Raw genomic sequence first — 19,542 nt, 5'->3', positions numbered from 1 at the left:
AATCAATCTCATAACTTCAGCTGAATATGGGGGGGAACATACACCGCCACTAAAATAATTCTGAACTGAAAAATCTGACAGTCTAAGCATATAAATCTCCCATCATCATCGATATAAGATTCCTGGACAACAAACGGCACAGATCTACAGGGAGTGCAGAATTATTAGGCAAATGAGTATTTTGACCACATCATCCTCTTTATGCATGTTGTCTTACTCCAAGCTGTATAGGCTCGAAAGCCTACTACCAATTAAGCATATTAGGTGATGTGCATCTCTGTAATGAGAAGGGGTGTTGTCTAATGACATCAACACCCTAATATCAGGTGTGCATAATTATTAGGCAACTTCCTTTCCTTTGGCAAAATGGGTCAAAAGAAGGACTTGACAGGCTCAGAAAAGTCAAAAATAGTGAGATATCTTGCAGAGGGATGCAGCACTCTTAAAATTGCAAAGCTTCTGAAGCGTGATCATCGAACAATCAAGAGTTTCATTCAAAATAGTCAACAGGGTCGCAAGAAGCGTGTGGAAAAACCAAGGCGCAAAATAACTGCCCATGAACTGAGAAAAGTCAAGCGTGCAGCTGCCAAGATGCCACTTGCCACCAGTTTGGCCATATTTCAGAGCTGCAACATCACTGGAGTGCCCAAAAGCACAAGGTGTGCAATACTCAGAGACATGGCCAAGGTAAGAAAGGCTGAAAGACGACCACCACTGAACAAGACAAACAAGCTGAAACGTCAAGACTGGGCCAAGAAATATCTCAAGACTGATTTTTCTAAGGTTTTATGGACTGATGAAATGAGAGTGAGTCTTGATGGGCCAGATGGATGGGCCCGTGGCTGGATTGGTAAAGGGCAGAGAGCTCCAGTCCGACTCAGACGCCAGCAAGGTGGAGGTGGAGTACTGGTTTGGGCTGGTATCATCAAAGATGAGCTTGTGGGGCCTTTTCGGGTTGAGGATGGAGTCAAGCTCAACTCCCAGTCCTACTGCCAGTTTCTGGAAGACACCTTCTTCAAGCAGTGGTACAGGAAGAAGTCTGCATCCTTCAAGAAAAACATGATTTTCATGCAGGACAATGCTCCATCACACGCGTCCAAGTACTCCACAGCGTGGCTGGCAAGAAAGGGTATAAAAGAAGAAAATCTAATGACATGGCCTCCTTGTTCACCTGATCTGAACCCCATTGAGAACCTGTGGTCCATCATCAAATGTGAGATTTACAAGGAGGGAAAACAGTACACCTCTCTGAACAGTGTCTGGGAGGCTGTGGTTGCTGCTGCACGCAATGTTGATGGTGAACAGATCAAAACACTGACAGAATCCATGGATGGCAGGCTTTTGAGTGTCCTTGCAAAGAAAGGTGGCTATATTGGTCACTGATTTGTTTTTGAATGTCAGAAATGTATATTTGTGAATGTTGAGATGTTATATTGGTTTCACTGGTAAAAATAAATAATTGAAATGGGTATATATTTGTTTTTTGTTAAGTTGCCTAATAATTATGCACAGTAATTGTCACCTGCACACACAGATATCCCCCTAAAATAGCTAAAACTAAAAACAAACTAAAAACTACTTTTCAGCTTTGATATTAATGAGTTTTTTGGGTTCATTGAGAACATGGTTGTTGTTCAATAATAAAATTAATCCTCAAAAATACAACTTGCCTAATAATTCTGCACTCCCTGTATGCACTAAGATACTAACACCTCTGGCATGTGTGGAATGTGTAGAGTGAAATTCACACCCCACCCATGCTTTATGTGCCAAATGCGTCCTGTCAGCAGACAAGTGGGTCTCAGATAAACACACAATAGCTGGCTGTACATCTCTCAGGGCATGGAAGATAGCAGCACGTTTAGACGCTTGCGACATTCCTCTCACATTCCATGCTAGTATATTAACAGAAGACATCATGACGACTCATAAACAGATACAGAAATCGGTGCCGACAACCCCATGAGAACCACCCACTAATAGCAGTATTGAAGATAGAACCTGCCCCTATAACCCCCCTCCCAACCATCCCCCAACTTCCCTGAACATTCTGCAAGTTATGACCCTAATAAACAGGGGTACACCATACACATACAAAGTGAACCTAACCGTCATGGGTTAACAATAGAAACACAGATAAGAGAGCAGTTTTCAATTGAGCATGGGCGCATCCACCTGGATATGCGAAAGGGCAGTCCGCCCACCCTCCTCCCAAACCTCATAATAACCCATACAGTATGAAAAATATAACCGACAAGAAGTCAGGATACTAAACCTCCCACCTTAGAAAAACAGAATAATCCCACAAAACTATGCCTAGCATCGCGGGGTGTCCATCAACAGACACAAGTAAAACAGGAACAGTCCCATGAAAGATATCACCGTCTCTTCAGGTGTTGTTGCCGCGCCGATCATTTTCATGCGTGTCCAGCCACTGACACACCTTAGCCGGATCTTTAAACATATGTGTGGATCCATTTGCCACCACCCGAAGCTTTGCCGGGTACAACATGGAATAGGGCCATTGTAGTGATCTCAAACGCTTCTTTACATCCAGAAATTTCGCTCTCCGTTTCAGTATTTTAGCAGAAAAGTCTGGGAACATGAGAATGCGGCTGTCGCCAATTTGAATTTCAGAGTTATCCCTGGCTGCTTTAAGAATGGCGTCCCGGTCCCTGTAGTGCAAGACCTTAATCAGGAGAGGTCTCGGAGGCGCCCACGGAGGCGGAGGTCGAAATGGCACCCAGTGCGCCCTTTCTATTGCAAAGAGTGGGGACAGCTTTTCTTTTCCAATAGTGTCCACCAGCAATTTTTCCATAAACGAGACTGGGTCCGAGCCCTCAGTACGCTCCGGGATCCCAATAAATTGCACATTATTCTGTCGCAGACGGTTTTCCAGATCTGATTTAGATATGAGCAGGGACACATTATGTATAACACACTGTAGGTCCCTCTTAATAGGCGGTAGTTGGTCCTCCATGTTACTGACGCGACCCTCCAACTCCCCCACTCTTTCTTTAAATTGACGCATGTCTTGTCTTATTAATAAGACTTCCTCCGTGAGGCCTCCCATGTTAGTATTCAGGGACGTGAGGGCTGTGCTACATTGCGCCACCATTTTATATACATCCGCAATAGTAGACTCAGAAACGGGCTCCACTTCTGGCGGCAACTCCGGACCCACCTTTTGCCGTGCAACTGAGGCATAAGAGGCTGCTTCTAGGGGCTCCACTCCCCTCACATCACCGGATACCCCAGCTTCAGGCTCCGGATCATTCGCTGTTGCAGCTGGGGTGCGGGCAAACTTCCCCAGCTTCATCGCTACATCGGATAGTTTAGTAGCGTGTGTGGCGCCATCTTGTTTAGACGGAGTGTCCATGCCGCCGTCCCTGCACTCCTTCTCCCTCTGCTTCTGACGGGTCATAATGTGACCGAAGTGCTCCACAGCTTCCAGGGAGGTTTCTGGATGATGTCGGTCGTCACCGAGGCCAGGTAGGAGATGGGTAAACGATCAATAGCAGGATTCTTTCCAGGAGCTCTGCACCATGCGTCTCTCTACATCAGCGGTTAGGCCACGCCCCCCTACTCAAGTATACTCTTAGGCCGAATGCACGTGGCCGTGAGCGGTCCATGGTATGCCGCCCTGGATTCCTGCCGACAGCAGGAGCGCACGGAGTCATTGGTTGCTATGACGCCGTGCGCTTCATGCAGCCGCTGTACTACAGTAATGCACTGGTATGATCTATACGAGTGTATTACTGTAGTGCAGCGGCGGCATGAAGCGCACGACGTCATAGCAACCAATGACGCTGTGCGCTCCTGCTGTCAGCAGGAATCCAGGCCGGCATACCACGGACCGCTCACGGCCGCGGAACGCGGTCGTGTGCATTCCGCCTTAGGCCCCTTTCACACGAGCGTGACGGATTAGGTCCGGATGCGTTCAGTGAAACTCGCACTATTTTGCAAGCAAGTTCAGTCAGTTTTATCTGCGATTGTGTTCAGTTTTTTCCACGCGGGTGCAATGCATTTTAATGCGTTTTTCACGCGCGTGATAAAAAACTGAAGGTTTACAAACAACATCTCTTAGCAACCATCAGTGAAAAACGCATCACACCCGCACTTGCTTCCGGATGCAATGCGTTTTTCACGCAGCCCTATTCACTTCTATGGGGCCAGGGCTGCGTGAAAAACGCAGAATATAGAACATGCTGCGATTTTCACGCAACGCAGAACTGATATGTGAAAAACAACGCTCAAGTACACAGACCTATTGAAATGAATGGGTCAGGATTCAGTGCGGGTGCTATGCGTTCACGTCCCGCATTGGACCCGCGCGGAAAACTCGCTCGTGTGAAAGGGGCCTTAGGCCCCTTTCAGACGAGCGGGTGTCATTCTGCGGACTCGCAGAGCAGCACACGGCCTGACCTCCCGGCACTGCCGGGGTCGCATAGCATTATATTGATTTATGATGCTATATAACCCTTTCAGTCCTGGAATGTACTGGATACCACTGACAGCATTATGTCAGTGTTATCCAATACAATCCAGACCTCTAAGGGTTACATAGCATCATAAATCACTATAATGCTATGCGACCCCGGCAGGGCTGGGTGCTGCGATGCGAGTCCGCAGCATGACACCCGCTCGTCTGAAAGGGGCCTAAGACCTACTATGCTCTCTAGCATTCCCAGGATCAATACACCAATATTGGTAACGCTTCGTCTAAGGCCATGGAATAGTTAGAACACAAGAAGGCTCTTATTAAAGTGAAGTTTTAATATAAAAAAGAACAGTGCGTTCAAACAATGGGGTTATTATAGGAATATACAACATAAAATATACAGACATATACATATAATGCAAAATAACAGTTTGGAAAATAAAAGGGATAAAAACAGACTTAATACATTGAGCGACGGTTAAGTCCGGTGGCCTGGGGAATTGATCCCCAAAGAAATTACAGTTTGCTATCCTCCATACACGTGTTAAAAAGGGTCTATTCCCCCACAAACCCCCATCCGGCCTGTGATGTAAGAGGCGGCCAGTTAGTATGGTAATGATCTTTTAAGACCCAGTGTTTATGACCTCTTGCTGTAAACCAGGTCTGCCTCAAAATCTTTGTATTAAAATATATGTTCGGGCATTCATCCAAGCAACTTCATATTACCTCCATCCACTCCCTCCGAATATCCAGCAGATGTGCGTACCAAACATTAGAGAGGTAATGGCAGGATAGCTGGAGTTATCCAATTGCTACCTGTTACTGAGCTCAATCACATAGCTACAGGCTAATATCCTTTCTTGTCCCAGATAATAAAATGTAACTTTTAATGATTCGCCTAAAATGAAGTCAGCACATCTATTAACTATTATAAGTGAGCTCTAAACACTGTGGGTTAAAACTAGCTGATGCTCATTATTAGTGCAAGATCACGGTTATTGAATTGCTTAGTTTTTTCGACAGTGGCTGGGAGTGCACTTCCCCACACCACGACTCTGATTGAAGTGCGCACTGGAACACACTGATCGCTTATAGCATAGCATATCTGTGTATTAATCAAACACTTGAAGGCACATGTTTCACCAGCTAATCTGGCTTCATCAGGGTTTGGGCAGCATTGGCCAAACCCCTGATGAAGCCAGATTAGCTGGTGAAACATGTTGGGGGCAGTCTTAGGTTTTAGTTTGCTGACCTCTTATGTTTATGTGCCTTCAAGTGTTTGATTAATACACAGATACATGCTATGCTTTAAGCGATCAGTGTGTGCTAGTGCACACTTCAATCAGAGTGGTGGTGTGGGGAAGTGCACTCCCAGCCATAGTGATCTGGCACTAATAATGAGCATCAGCTAGTTTTAACCCACAGTGTTTAGAGCTCACTTATAATAGTTAATAAATGTGCTGACTTCATTTTAGGCGAATCATTAAAAGTTCCTTTTTATTATCTGGGACAAGAAAGGAAATTAGTAGGGTTTTACCGATATTATCGGCCGATATTCAGGATTTTGACCATTATCGGTATCGGCATCTATTTTGCCGATTATACCGATAACGTATAGGGAACAAGGATAGCGCTGCTCTCAGCGTTCTCCGTGTTCCCTCAGCAGCACAGGGGAGAAGGAAGCAGTGTCTCCCTCCCCCTGTGCCGCTGCCACCAATGAGAGGAGGGAGGACAAGAGGAGGGGAGGGGCTGTGGCCACTGCACCACCAATGAAGATAACTCTCTCATTCATTCAAATTCAACAGGAGGCGGGAGCTGGCTGCAGAATCACATAGCCGGCTCCCTACCTCTATGACAAGTAGCTGCGATCTGCTGTAGTTAACCCCTCAGGTGCCGCACCTGAGGTGTTAACTGCCACGGATCGCAGCTACCGCTCATAGAGGTCGGGAGCCGGCTATGTGATTCTGCAGCCAGCTCCCGCCTCCTGTATATGAATTAATGAGTTATCTTCATTGGTGGCGCAGTGCGCCCCCCCACCATTAATCATTAGTGGCAGTGGCCACAGGGTCCCCCCCCCTCTCCCCTTCTCCTCACTGGCAGTTCTGATCAGAGCCCCAGCAGTGTAATGCTGGGGCTCCGATCTGTTACCATGGCAGCCAGGACGCTATTGAAGCCCTGGCTGCCATGGTAACATCCCTGATGCTGTGTGCACAGAGCACCAGGGACAGTGTAAGGTCCTATTCACCCTGATAGAGATCTATAGGGGTGAATAGGACAAGGGTTCTAGTCCCTAAGGGGGCTAATAGTTAGTTAAAAAAAACAAAAAACACCAAAATATTAATTATATATGAAAAATAAAGATTTACAAAAAAAATAAAAAAAATACACGTTAACAATAAACATTCATTTTCAGCAGATGTGTAGGAATTATTTATTTTTTCAAAAAATGAAAATTCACTGAATATCGGTATAAATTATCGGCTATCGGCCTAAAAGTTCACAGATTATCGGTATCGGCCCTAAAAAATCTTTATCGGTCGATCCCTAGAAATTAGCCTGTAGCTATGTGATTGTGTATTGTTAAATCCTTTCCCAGATAGGGTCTAATTTATTCCTGTACTGTTACTGAGCTGGGATCGATTTGATTTTGATACCAGATGCATATACATGACCAAATATGGATGAGGCCACGTATTTCTTTGATGTATAATGCAAGATAGGGATTTCATGTGTGACCTTGGCTGTAAAGGACGCTAGCCTTTTCCTGAGCCCTCTAACGGTTCTGGTCTGTATACAGATGGTATATGACATTATATTTTATGATAGGGGTCTCTGTGAAGTGGTTCCATCTTACTAATTTTATGGCTACAATCTCCTGATCTGGCTTTGGGACGGGAATATAGACGAGATTATGACCCAATACTGGAATGTAAATGGTAGGGTTGTCTACTACTAAAAATAATTTTGATTTCTGGATAACTATCACCACAATCCCAAATAGAAATGCCACAACACTCAGCATGCACTTATGTCTCGGGCAGGTATGGTCTGATTAGACACAGGGTTAATGCCACAGGAGGGTGTAAAAGTGCTGCCCTATAAGGCTCTCAGGGGCCACTTTTAGGGACTGTACCTCTTGGTAAGTGATCTGCTATGCCTCTACAGGACACTCAAATACATTTAGCCCAGTTGACAGACTTTAACCACTTCCCGACCGCCCATTGACTATAAACGTCCTTGGGCGGTTGGTTAATCTCTGAATGGACGTTCTGGAACGTCCATTCAGAGATCGCAGCTGCACGCTAATTGTGCTGCTGCAGATCGGGTTGCCCGCTGTCAGTGACAGCAGGGCAACCCTTAGAGAAGGCAGGGACAGTTACCAGGTGTCCCTGCCTTCTAGATCGCTGTATACACAGCGCTCCTGTGTATACAGCGCTATGCGCTTCCTGTTCCGGCCTGGCGGTCATGTGACCGCCGGGGCCGGAGAGTGCAGGAGCTGTCCGGTCTTTCACAGACCTCGATCAGCCCTGCACTGAGGCTGTACAGCACTATGTCAGTCCCAGTTACAGGAGAAATCAATATTGAGGGGAAAAAATGTGAAGTTAAATGTCACCCAGAGGTGTTGTATGACCTTATGGGGGACGAAAAGTGTAAGAAAAAAAAAAAAAAAGAAAGTGTTAAAATAAAAAAAGTTTCACATGTAAAAATAAAATAAAAAATTCCCCAAGTAAGGAATAAAAAAAAAAAAAAAGTCAAAAATAGAAAAAAATAAGACATTTGGTATTGCCGTGATCCACCCAGTCCGATAAACACCATAAAAAAATAAAAATGGTGTCAAAAAAGGCATTTTTGTCACCTTACATCACAAAAAGTGCAACACCAAGTGATTAAAAAGGTGTATGTCCCATAAAATGGTACCAATAAAACAGTCACCTCATTCCGCAAAAAATGAGCCCCTACATAAGAAAATTGCTCAAAAAATAAAACTATAGCTCTCAGAACATGGACACATTAAAACAATTTTTTTGTTTCAAAAATGCTATTATTGTGTTAAAGTGAAATAAAAAAAAAAGTATACATATTAGGTATCGCTGCGTCCGTAACAACCAGCTCTATGAATATATCACATGACCTAACCCCTCAGGTGAACGCTGTAAAAATAAATAAAAACTGTGCTAAAACAACCAATTTTTTGGTCACCTTGTGTTATCATGAATGATCAAAAAAATCATATGTTCCCCAAAATAGTACCAATAAAACTGGCACCTTATCCCGTAGTTTCCAAAATGTGGTCACTTTTTTGAGTTTCTACTGTAAGGGGGCTTCAAATGGGACATGGCATCTAAAAACCAGTTCAGCAAAATCTGCCTTCCAAAAACCATGTGGCGTTCCTTTTCTTCTGCTCCCTGCTGTGCGCCCTTACATCAGTTTATGACCACATGTGGGGTGTTTCTTTAAACCGCAGAATCAGGGTAATAAATATTGAGTTTTGTTTGGCTGTTAATTCTCGATGTGTTAAAGAAAAAAAATGGATTAAAATGGAAAATCTGCCAAAATCTAAAAATTTGATCTCCATTTTCCTTTAATTCTTGTGGAATGCCTAAAGGGTTAACAAAGTTTTTAAAATCCGTTTTAAGAAACTTGAGGGGTATAGTTTCTACAATGGGGTCATTTATGGGGGTATCCACTATGTAAGCCCCACAAAGTGACTTCAGACCTGAACTGGTACTTAAAAAGTGGGTTTTGGCAATTTTCTTAAAAATTAAGAATTCCTTCTAAAATTCTAAGCCTTCTAACGTCCTAAAAAACAAAAATGACATTTCCAAAATGATGCCAACATACAGTAGACATATGCGAAATGTTAAGTAATAAATATTTTATGAGGCATCACTTTCTGTTTTAAAAGCAGAGAATTAGAATTTAGAAAATTGGAAATTTTTCAAAATTTTTGGTAAATTGGGGATTTTTTCAGAAATAAAGGTGAAATATATTGACTCAAATTTATGAATATCGTGAAGTACAATGTGTCACGAGAAAACAAACAAAATCTCTGAATGGCTTGGATAAGTAAAAGCGTTCTAAAGTTATTACCACATAAAATGAGATGTCAGATTTGCAAAATTAGGCCTGGTCAGGAAAGGGGCAAATGGCCCGGATGTGAAGTGGTTAAAAAGAGGCACATTATTGAACAGAGAAGCAGGATGGTCGTTTCAATGAACTGCTTGCCATCTAGGCTATTCTGACTTAGCTATCAGGAGGTCTTGGGAGCAGCAGTTACGTGAAGGCACACAAACAAGCTCCAGATGGCACCAGTAGAGAGAATCATTTGATTCACCGACAAGCACAAGGAGCTCCCAAAACTTTGTTGCCTTGCCAGTGAAAGGGTGCCACTGTCACCTTTGTGTGCAGTGGTGTTGTGAACAAAAAAAAAAAACTGGACTGGAACCTTATCGTCTTTAGTAACAAATCCAAGTTCTGTTTGCGATCTGACAAAAGCCAAGTTAGGGTTATGGATACTTGGTGGTGAGTGCTTGAATCCTGCCTTTGCTGTGGAGCGACACACTGCCACAACTGCTGGTTTGATGATCTGGGCAGTCATCACATACGACAGTCAGTCACCCCTATTAGTGATACGAGAGACACTAACAGCTCAGCGATATGTGAAGGACATCCTGCAGCCACGTCTTGCCTCTAGGTAGTGTTCAGCGAAGCGCACTTTGGATCATAGATACAAAGTCGCTTTGTTCAAAACTTCCTTTGAATGCTGTCCAGAGATCCGTCTCCGTACAGCATTCAAATGTATGGGCTTCACGGAGGTGAAATTCGAAAGTCCGAAGTCTCACAAACTTCGGCATTCAATTGTACAACTTGAAAACCATTTAAAACTGCAATCTGAAGTCAGCCTCAGTACTGAGGTACCAGTCGGTTTGAGACATGAGACTTCAGACATAACAAATTTCACCTCAGTGAAGCCCATACATTTGTATGCTGTACAGAGACGGGTCTCCGTACAGCATTCAAACAAATTATTGAACAAAGTGACTTCGCATCTATGATCCGAGACGCACTTCGCTCAGCACTAATGGTAAGCTTTCAACTGGGAATTTTCAGCAGGACAATGTTTGCCCCCACACACAGCAAGGGTTTCCCAGGAGTTGCTAGACTGCAACACCTACTTGGCCTGCCTGGTTGCCAGATTTATTGCCAATCAAGCATTTATGGGACCTACTGAGGCTTCAGCAACCTATGAATGTGCAGAATCTACAGGGCCAACTGTAACATCTGTGGGCAAATGTGCCGCAGGATCCGATATGGAACCTGTGTGCCTCCATGCCCAACGTTATCTAATCTTGTATCCGGGCTAGAGGTGGCCCAACAGCGTACTAGAGTCTCCTTTCAATTGTACAGTTTCCCCAAGTATATGTATCCTTTCACTGTAATATAGTATTTGTAATCACTTACATATATCATTACAGTCACACATATAAAGTTTCATTTTATTCCTTGTTGATACTCATTGACAAAAAAAAAGAGCATGTGGCCATGAGACCATGGGTAGGTAAGGCAGCTTTCACAGGGCACGTTATAGAATCTATACTGTGTGTGCTATACCCAGGAAAAATAAAAATAAAAATTAGGAAGGCCAGAAAACACCTTTGCATGTGATAAAAACGTTTTCATTTATTAATGTCTTATAATGTACACTTTACAGATTAATACGAGGAGGTCTGATCGATAAGAGTCCACCTAAGAATGAGGTGGGGTTTAAAGTTTAAATTCATATGAATGAAAACATGGCTCTTTATGGAAATTATAGGAACAATTTCCTGTTCTTTTCTGTGTCAAAAAATAGAAAACATTGAAAAAATATATTTTAATTAAATACAAACATAAAAACATACATAGTAGGAAAAATGCTACCACTTATTGTGCCTAATCCAGATTGTAAAATGAATCTGAAAAGCACAAAATACTACATCTCTTATGTTTCCGGTTCAGAAGGCTAGTTTTTTCATCATCAGGTAAATGCGGGAATCGACCTCAAACCCATGCAGGTTATTAGCATCTCCCTGTAGTCTCATTAACAAACCACCATATGATACATATGCAGACCTAGAAAAGAAAACACACAACATGTTTACCAGATTTAGGTTATGCTACACCATGAATATGAAAATCAAGCAATGGAAAGTATGTTTCATTGTTTAGCATGGGAAAGTGAAGTTCACAGGGATGCTTACAGACGAGTGGCAGCTTCAGTGGACGTTTCATCTCCTTCTATCCGATAAACTTTTCCATACATAACATATTCAAACTGGTCAGCTCTAGGGAAAAAAAAAATGATATATATATATATATATACACACACTGTATATATCAATTGATTGTGATGGAATTAAATATTCTACATATCATTTTAATTTAGGCACCTGGAAGGACGGTCATCATTAGGATTGTATTCGCCGTCATCTAGCGTTCCATCCTCGTACAGGGTGTTGGCAATAACCAAACGGAATTTATCACCTAAAGAAAAATTGTGGCAGGTAAAAATATATAAAATATAGATCATTGTCCCATTTCTAAACATGATTTATACTAGAAGTTCTCATAGCAATCCAAACTTACCCAGATCTACGGGATAAACCTGTATATTCACATCAAGGATCAGATCCATCTTAAAGGACTCACTTTCACAGTGTAGCCTTGAAACTGCAAGATAAAAAATGTAAATGTGGTGAGAAACTAGAATTTAACCATTTCACTGCCACGTAGGTGTCAGATGGCCTAGGTGCAGATCAGCCCCATAGAAGCGAATAGGGTCGAGCATGATACCAAGCACATACAATGTACGGCGCTGTGCTTGGTAAGCTGCAAGAACGCCATAGCACTCAGAGAGGCGCCTCTGCCTTCTCAAATAGCTGTTCTGTGGGGTCCCGGGTGTCAGCCCCTCACTGATCAGATACCAATGACCTATTCAAATTTTAGAAATCCCTCTCAAAGCAGATTACTTATGAGCACCACCTTACCAAAGGTAAAATATTTACCTCGATCAAACTTTCGTCCTTCAGGATCAATATCCTTCACATCAAAAATATCTTCAAAGAGAATTCCAGCCATAACTTATTGTATTCTGAAAAAGATAAGATAGATCACTTCAGGGCCATTTTGTCACATGGACAACATTAGATCATACTTCATGAAGGAGATACTTCAACCAGACAATTTTGGATATTTTCATGGCTTAACCCCTTAGTGACCACTAATACGTCTCTTTACTGATGTAAACAAAGGGGGTTTTAGCTAAACAGCTGGCTTTAATCAATCATTACACGTACCCAAAATGGTGCATTAAAAACCTTAACTTGCCCTGCAAAAAATAAGACCTCATACAAGTACATTGATGAGAAAACAAAAAGGTTATAGCTCTTGGAATGCGATTTAAAAAAAATATATGTTCGCGGTCACTAAGGGGTTAAAGGCCTAAGCTGTGAGAAATTTCTGACATTAAGAGTCCACATAGGCCAGGGGTACTCAACTGGCAGACCGCGGTCGCCAGCTGTCCAGATCCCTGCATGCAGTGGCGTGCTAAGGGTGCTGGCTCTCACGGGGTGCCAGAGCCTGGAAGCAATGAGCTCTTCCATCAATACAGATGGAAACGCTAATTGCTGGAGCGCAGGGAGCTGTAGTCCTGTCACTCACCACTCAGCGCTCCTCCCCTCCTTCAGGCCGGCCGCACAGAATAGTTAAGCAGGAAGACTTCTCCCCGCTCCACATTTAGACTCTGGAGGGGGCACAACGGGCCCTTGCCAATGTGAAGGGGGCACAACGGGCCCTTGCCAATGTGAAGGGGGCACAACGGGCCCTTGCCAATGTGAAGGGGGCACAACGGGCCCTTGCCAATGTGAAGGGGGCACAACGGGCCCTTGCCAATGTGAAGGGGGCACAACGGGCATTTCTACTAAGGAGGGGGCATAATTGTCATTTCTACTATGAAGGGGGCACACAGGGCACTATTACTGTGAAGGGGTACAATGGGCATTACTACTATTAACCACCTCCGGACCGCCTAACGCAGGATCGCGTTCCGGAGGTGGCAGCGCTGCGCACAGTCACGCATATACGCGTCATCTCGCGATGGCCGAGATTTCCTGTGAACGCGCGCACACAGGCGCGCGCGCTCACAGGAACGGAAGGTAAGAGAGTTGATCTCCAGCCTGCCAGCGGCGATCGTTCGCTGGCAGGCTGGAGATGTGTTTTTTTTAACCCCTAACAGGTATATTAGACGCTGTTTTGATAACAGCGTCTAATATACCTGCTACCTGGTCCTCTGGTGGTCCCCTTTGTTTGGATCGACCACCAGAGGACACAGGTAGCTCAGTAAAGTAGCACCAAGCACCACTACACTACACTACACCCCCCCCCCGTCACTTATTAGCCCCTGATCACCCCATATAGACTCCCTGATCACCCCCCTGTCATTGATTACCCCCCTGTAAAGCTCCATTCAGATGTCCGCATGATTTTTACGGATGCACTGATAGATGGATCGGATCCGCAAAACGCATACGGACGTCTGAATGAAGCCTTACAGGGGCGTGATCAATGACTGTGGTGATCACCCCATATAGACTCCCTGATCACCCCCCTGTCATTGATCACCCCCCTGTCATTGATCACCCCTCTGTCATTGATCACCCCTCTGTAAGGCTCCATTCAGACATTTTTTTGGCCCAAGTTAGCGGAATTTTTTTATTTTTTTCTTACAAAGTCTCATATTCCACTAACTTGTGTCAAAAAATAAAATCTCACATGAACTCACCATACCCCTCACGGAAACCAAATGCGTAAAAATTTTTAGACATTTATATTCCAGACTTCTTCTCACGCTTTAGGGCCCCTAGAATGCCAGGGCAGTATAAATACCCCACATGTGACCCCATTTCGGAAAGAAGACACCCCCAGGTATTCCGTGAGGGGCATATTGAGTCCATGAAAGATTGAAATTTTTGTCCCAAGTTAGCGGAACGGGAGACTTTGTGAGAAAAAAATAAAAAATATCAATTTCCGCTAACTTGTGCCAAAAAAAAAAAATTTCTATGAACTCGCCATGCCCCTCATTGAATACCTTGGGGTGTCTTCTTTCCAAAATGGGGTCACATGTGGGGTATTTATACTGCCCTGGCATTCTAGGGGCCCCAAAGCGTGAGAAGAAGTCTGGTATCCAAATGTATAAAAATGCCCTCCTTAAAGGAATTTGGGCACCTTTGCGCATCTAGGCTGCAAAAAAGTGTCATACATCTGGTATCGCCGTACTCAGGAGAAGTTGGGGAATGTGTTTTGGGGTGTCATTTTACATATACCCATGCTGGGTGAGAGAAATATCTTGGTCAAATGCCAACTTTGTATAAAAAAATGGGAAAAGTTGTCTTTTGCCAAGATATTTCTCTCACCCAGCAAGGGTATATGTAAAATGACACCCCAAAACACATTCCCCAACTTCTCCTGAATACGGCGATACCACATGTGTGACACTTTTTTGCAGCCTAGGTGGGCAAAGGGGCCCACATTCCAAAGAGCACCTTTAGGATTTCACAGGTCATTTACCTACTTACCACACATTAGGGCCCCTGGAAAATTCTGTAAAAAATGACCTGTGAAATCCGAAAGGTGCTCTTTGGAATATGGGCCCCTTTGCCCACCTAGGCTGCAAAAAAGTGTCACACATCTGGTATTGCCGTACTCAGGAGAAGGTGGGGAATGTGTTTTGGGGTGTCATTTTACATATACCCATGCTGGGTGAGAGAAATATCTTGGCAAAAGACAACTTTTCCCATTTTTTTATACAAAGTTGGCATTTGACCAAGATATTTATCTCACCCAGCATGGGTATATGTAAAAAGACACCCCAAAACACATTCCCCACCTTCTCCTGAGTACGGAGATACCAGATGTGTGACACTTTTTTGCAGCCTAGGTGGGCAAAGGGGCCCATATTCCAAAGAGCACCTTTCGGATTTCACAGGTCATTTTTTACAGAATTTGATTTCAAACTCCTTACCACACATTTGGGCCCCTAAAATGCCAGGGCAGTATAACTACCCCACAAGTGACCCCATTTTGGAAAGAAGAGACCCCAAGGTATTTCGTGATGGGCATAGTGAGTTCATAGAAGTTTTTATTTTTTGTCACAAGTTAGTGGAATATGAGACTTTGTAAGAAAAAAAAAAAAAAATCATCATTTTCCGCTAACTTGTGACAAAAAATAAAAAGTTCTATGAACTCACTATGCCCATCAGCGAATACCTTAGGGTGTGTACTTTCCGAAATGGGGTCATTTGTGGGGTGTTTGTACTGTCTGGCCATTGTAGAACCTCAGGAAACATGACAGGTGCTCAGAAAGTCAGAGCTGCTTCAAAAAGCGGAAATTCACATTTTTGTACCATAGTTTGTAAACGCTATAACTTTTACCCAAAGCATTTTTTTTTTTTACCCAAACATTTTTTTTTTATCAAAGACATGTAGAACAATAAATTTAGAGCTAAATTTATATATGGATCTCGTTTTTTTTTGCAAAATTTTACAACTGAAAGTGAAAAATGTCATTTTTTTGCAAAAAAATCGTTAAATTTCGATTAATAACAAAAAAAGTAAAAATGTCAGCAGCAATGAAATACCACCAAATGAAAGCTCTATTAGTGAGAAGAAAAGGAGGTAAAATTCATTTGGGTGGTAAGTTGCATGACCGAGCAATAAACGGTGAAAGTAGTGTAGGTCAGAAGTGTAAAAAGTGGCCTGGTCTTTCAGGGTGTTTAAGCACTGGGGGCTGAGGTGGTTAAAGGGGTTGTCCGGGTTCAGAGCTGAACCCGGACATACCTCCATTTTCACCCCGGCAGCCCCCCTGACTTGAGCATCGGAGCAGTTCATGCTCCGATGCTCTCCTTTGACCTGCGCTAAATCGCGCAGGGCAAAGGCATTTTTTGGAGATCCGGTGACGAACCGGGGCTCTCCATGGGGCTGCCAGGAAGCCCGGTGATGTCACTGGCACTGATGGGCGGTATTTAGCGCTGCCCTAGCCAGTAAAACGGCTAGGGCAGCGCTAAAGCCCGCCCACCGCCCATAGCCATATGCCCCCATTGTATGTGATGGGAATACCCCTTTAAGGGGGTTTTGAATTAAATGACAGCGCGGACTTCCACTGAGGATTAATGGGACTCAGAATACATGCAGTTGACGTGGAATGCAATTGAAATCTGCGGGGTATCTTTTTAACTTTTATTTAAAGGGGCTATCAAACACTAAACTTTTTTAACAGACCTCTTCAGAGTGTCTGGACCCGCGGTGGGGTTCATACTTAGGCTACTTTCACACTGGCATTTTGGGTTTCCGTTTGTGAGATCCGTTCAGGGCTCTCACAAGCGGTCCAAAACTGATCAGTTTTTTCCTAATGCATTCTGAATGGAAAAGGATCCGCTCAGAATTCATCAGTTTGTCTCCGTTCCGTCTCCATTTTGCTTTGGAGGCAGACACGAGAACGCTGCTTTCAGCGTTTTTCTGTCCGCGATGTGGTGCAAAGCAAGACGGATCCGTCCTGGCACACCATGTAAGTCAATGGGGACGGATCAGTTTTCTCTGACACAATCTGGCACAATAGAAAACGGATTAGTCCCCCATTGACTTTCAATGGTGTTCAGGATGGATCCGTCTTGGCTATAGAAGACATAATACAATCGGATCCGTTTATGATGGATGCATGCGGTTGTATTATGGTAATGGAAGCATTTTTCATACGCTAGTGTGAAAGTCGCCTTACCTTGTTACACACTGCATTGCGCCACACCTGCGGCATCTGGGTCACTGGGAATCAAGAACCTGTTGAAGGGTGTCACGTGACCAGCTGCAGCAGTGACATGTGACCTGTGCAGCACATGACCCAGTGATGTACCACACGGGTGACAGGTCACATGACCCAGTCATGTACCGCATGGGTGACAGGTCACCGCTGCAGCTTGTCACATGACGCCTGTCAACAAGATGTTAATTCCCAGAGACTCAGAAGCTGAGGAGGCAGCCATGGAGCCAATCAGCTGCAGGGACCAGGTATGAACCTCACCAGGGGTCCAGCCACTCTGAGTGTAGGATAACCCCAAGCGGGGGGAGGGGTGACCACATGGATCATACACCTGAATACAGAAGGACTGCGCAACCAGCTCTGCCTGGCAGGTTACATGAGGGAGACCCCTCAGAGGATCTCACAGCACGTGCTCCGTGCAACTCAGAAGCTATAATAAGGCGCCGAGCACATTATACAGCCGTCTGCGGCTTTCCACATACTAGGAACTTCCTACACAAGCGACTATAATGGCAGGGAATACCCACATACACGATACAGCTGGCGGGACCGGGCAGTGATCCGGGTGTGGAAATACCTAGCCTCCTGCACGAGCTGTACACAGAGACTTCCCCAGAGCCGCGGCCACGCTGCTTCACATCCACTTCCGGATCCGTAAACGTCACTTCCTCTCTCTGACTGGGACTGGTTGCCAAGGGAACGGGTTTGCATCAGACAGACCATTACAGTGAAAAGTCCCGCAGATGTAACTCAGTGTTCTACGTCCTTTATGGCACACTACCATTAGACTGATCTGTATACGGAAAGTAAATCCTAGTGTGGTAAAGTAGAGACCTGGATATGGAATGAAGTGTGGATAGACAGCCCCTTTAACCCCTGGGATACTGGAGGTTTTTTCATTTTTATTTTCTATCATCCTTTAGCCATAACTTTTATTTTTCCTATAAATGTGGGTGGCACTCAAAATATTACACAAAGCATCATAGTATGATCTTAATGATTAACACAATCCTATTCCATCCACCACACAAACATCTGCATGCGTTTACTATAATCACCAATAGCAACAGATAATGTACATGGCAAGATCCATGGTTTCTGCAATACACAGACAGCCCAGGGGCAGCCGCCCGTTCTGGGACGCTACATCGAGGTCTGGCTGATTATCAGCATCTCAATCTTCCCTCCTAAGCAGGCCCCAGTCCCCATCCCTACCCCCTTTAAATTATGGATATATAGTCTAAAATCTGGAAATATATATACAACACACAAAAACAACTAGATTTTCTCATCCCTACCTCCAGTTCCGCAATCACTCAACACATAAAAATCTATAATATAGCTAATACAATATATAAAACATAATAACATTTATTATCATATACATATCACACTTACTAGATATACTCTTTCACAGTATTCTATCACCAGTAACCAATAGAAAAAAAAATAATATATAAAATATAGCAACAATACAGTCTATCACACTTAACCCACAGACCAGTGCACTTTACATACACGGACTATCACACTTACCCAACCATACACACACCATCGTCTATGAATTCATCAGGCATTACACACCAAGAATAAACAAAGATAATACCAATTTTATCCACAAATTAATTCCTTCACTTGACTATTTTTCAAGACCAGCAATTAATAGAATAACAAAACACACATACACAGCTACATAACACTCCATTGCACTTAATTCACAAGTCAGTGCACTTTTCTCACACGGACCATCACACCTATCCAACCACACATACACCATAGTTCATGATTCTACAAGGCATCACGCAACAAGAAAAATTCAGACCCATAATAAATATAATGTGGACATCAAATTGATCCCTACTTTCTATTCTATTTGATTATATTAAACACATTCTCTCAATGTGACAAATGGATTTGCTACAACCAAACTGAATTGCCCTATATACCCCAAGAATGATCCATTTTCACAGCCACTTTAATTATTTTGGACAACTCCTCCCCTCATTAATACAACCTCTCTATATAAGGATGACATAATCCACATGCTGCAGGCCACTGAGGAAGAGGTACTGCACCTCGAAACGCGTTTGAAATCCTGCAGCGTCGCCACCCTCCACAGCACTGAACAGAGCTTGGAAAATAGAACATAAAGGCATCTGCCGATCTCTCCAAGGAACGCGCTAACCCGAGAATTTATACTGCGACCCGCTCTTTTTTTCAAACATCAAGCCGCCTCTCCCGCCCATGTGGG

The 19,542-nt window shown here is 43.8% G+C and overlaps 1 protein-coding gene across 1 annotated transcript; it reads right to left on the bottom strand.

Annotated features, from left to right (window-relative positions):
- Positions 1 to 11,096: 11,096 nt before the first annotated feature.
- Positions 11,097 to 17,940, bottom strand: POLR2H (RNA polymerase II, I and III subunit H). The gene is made up of 6 exons (XM_040426804.1): positions 17,823 to 17,940; positions 12,487 to 12,572; positions 12,068 to 12,151; positions 11,872 to 11,965; positions 11,683 to 11,766; positions 11,097 to 11,554 (listed from the first exon to the last, which is right to left on the bottom strand). Exons 2-6 carry the CDS (start codon positions 12,557 to 12,559, stop codon positions 11,437 to 11,439), a joined length of 453 nt encoding a protein of 150 aa, XP_040282738.1. The 5' UTR covers positions 12,560 to 12,572; positions 17,823 to 17,940; the 3' UTR covers positions 11,097 to 11,436.
- Positions 17,941 to 19,542: the final 1,602 nt, after the last annotated feature.

Source organism: Bufo bufo, chromosome 4 (assembly GCF_905171765.1).
Source record: "Bufo bufo chromosome 4, aBufBuf1.1, whole genome shotgun sequence".
NCBI classification, from domain to species: Eukaryota; Metazoa; Chordata; class Amphibia; order Anura; family Bufonidae; genus Bufo; species Bufo bufo.
Note: the sequence above shows the minus strand (reverse complement) of the source record. Positions and strands in the feature narration are given on the sequence as shown.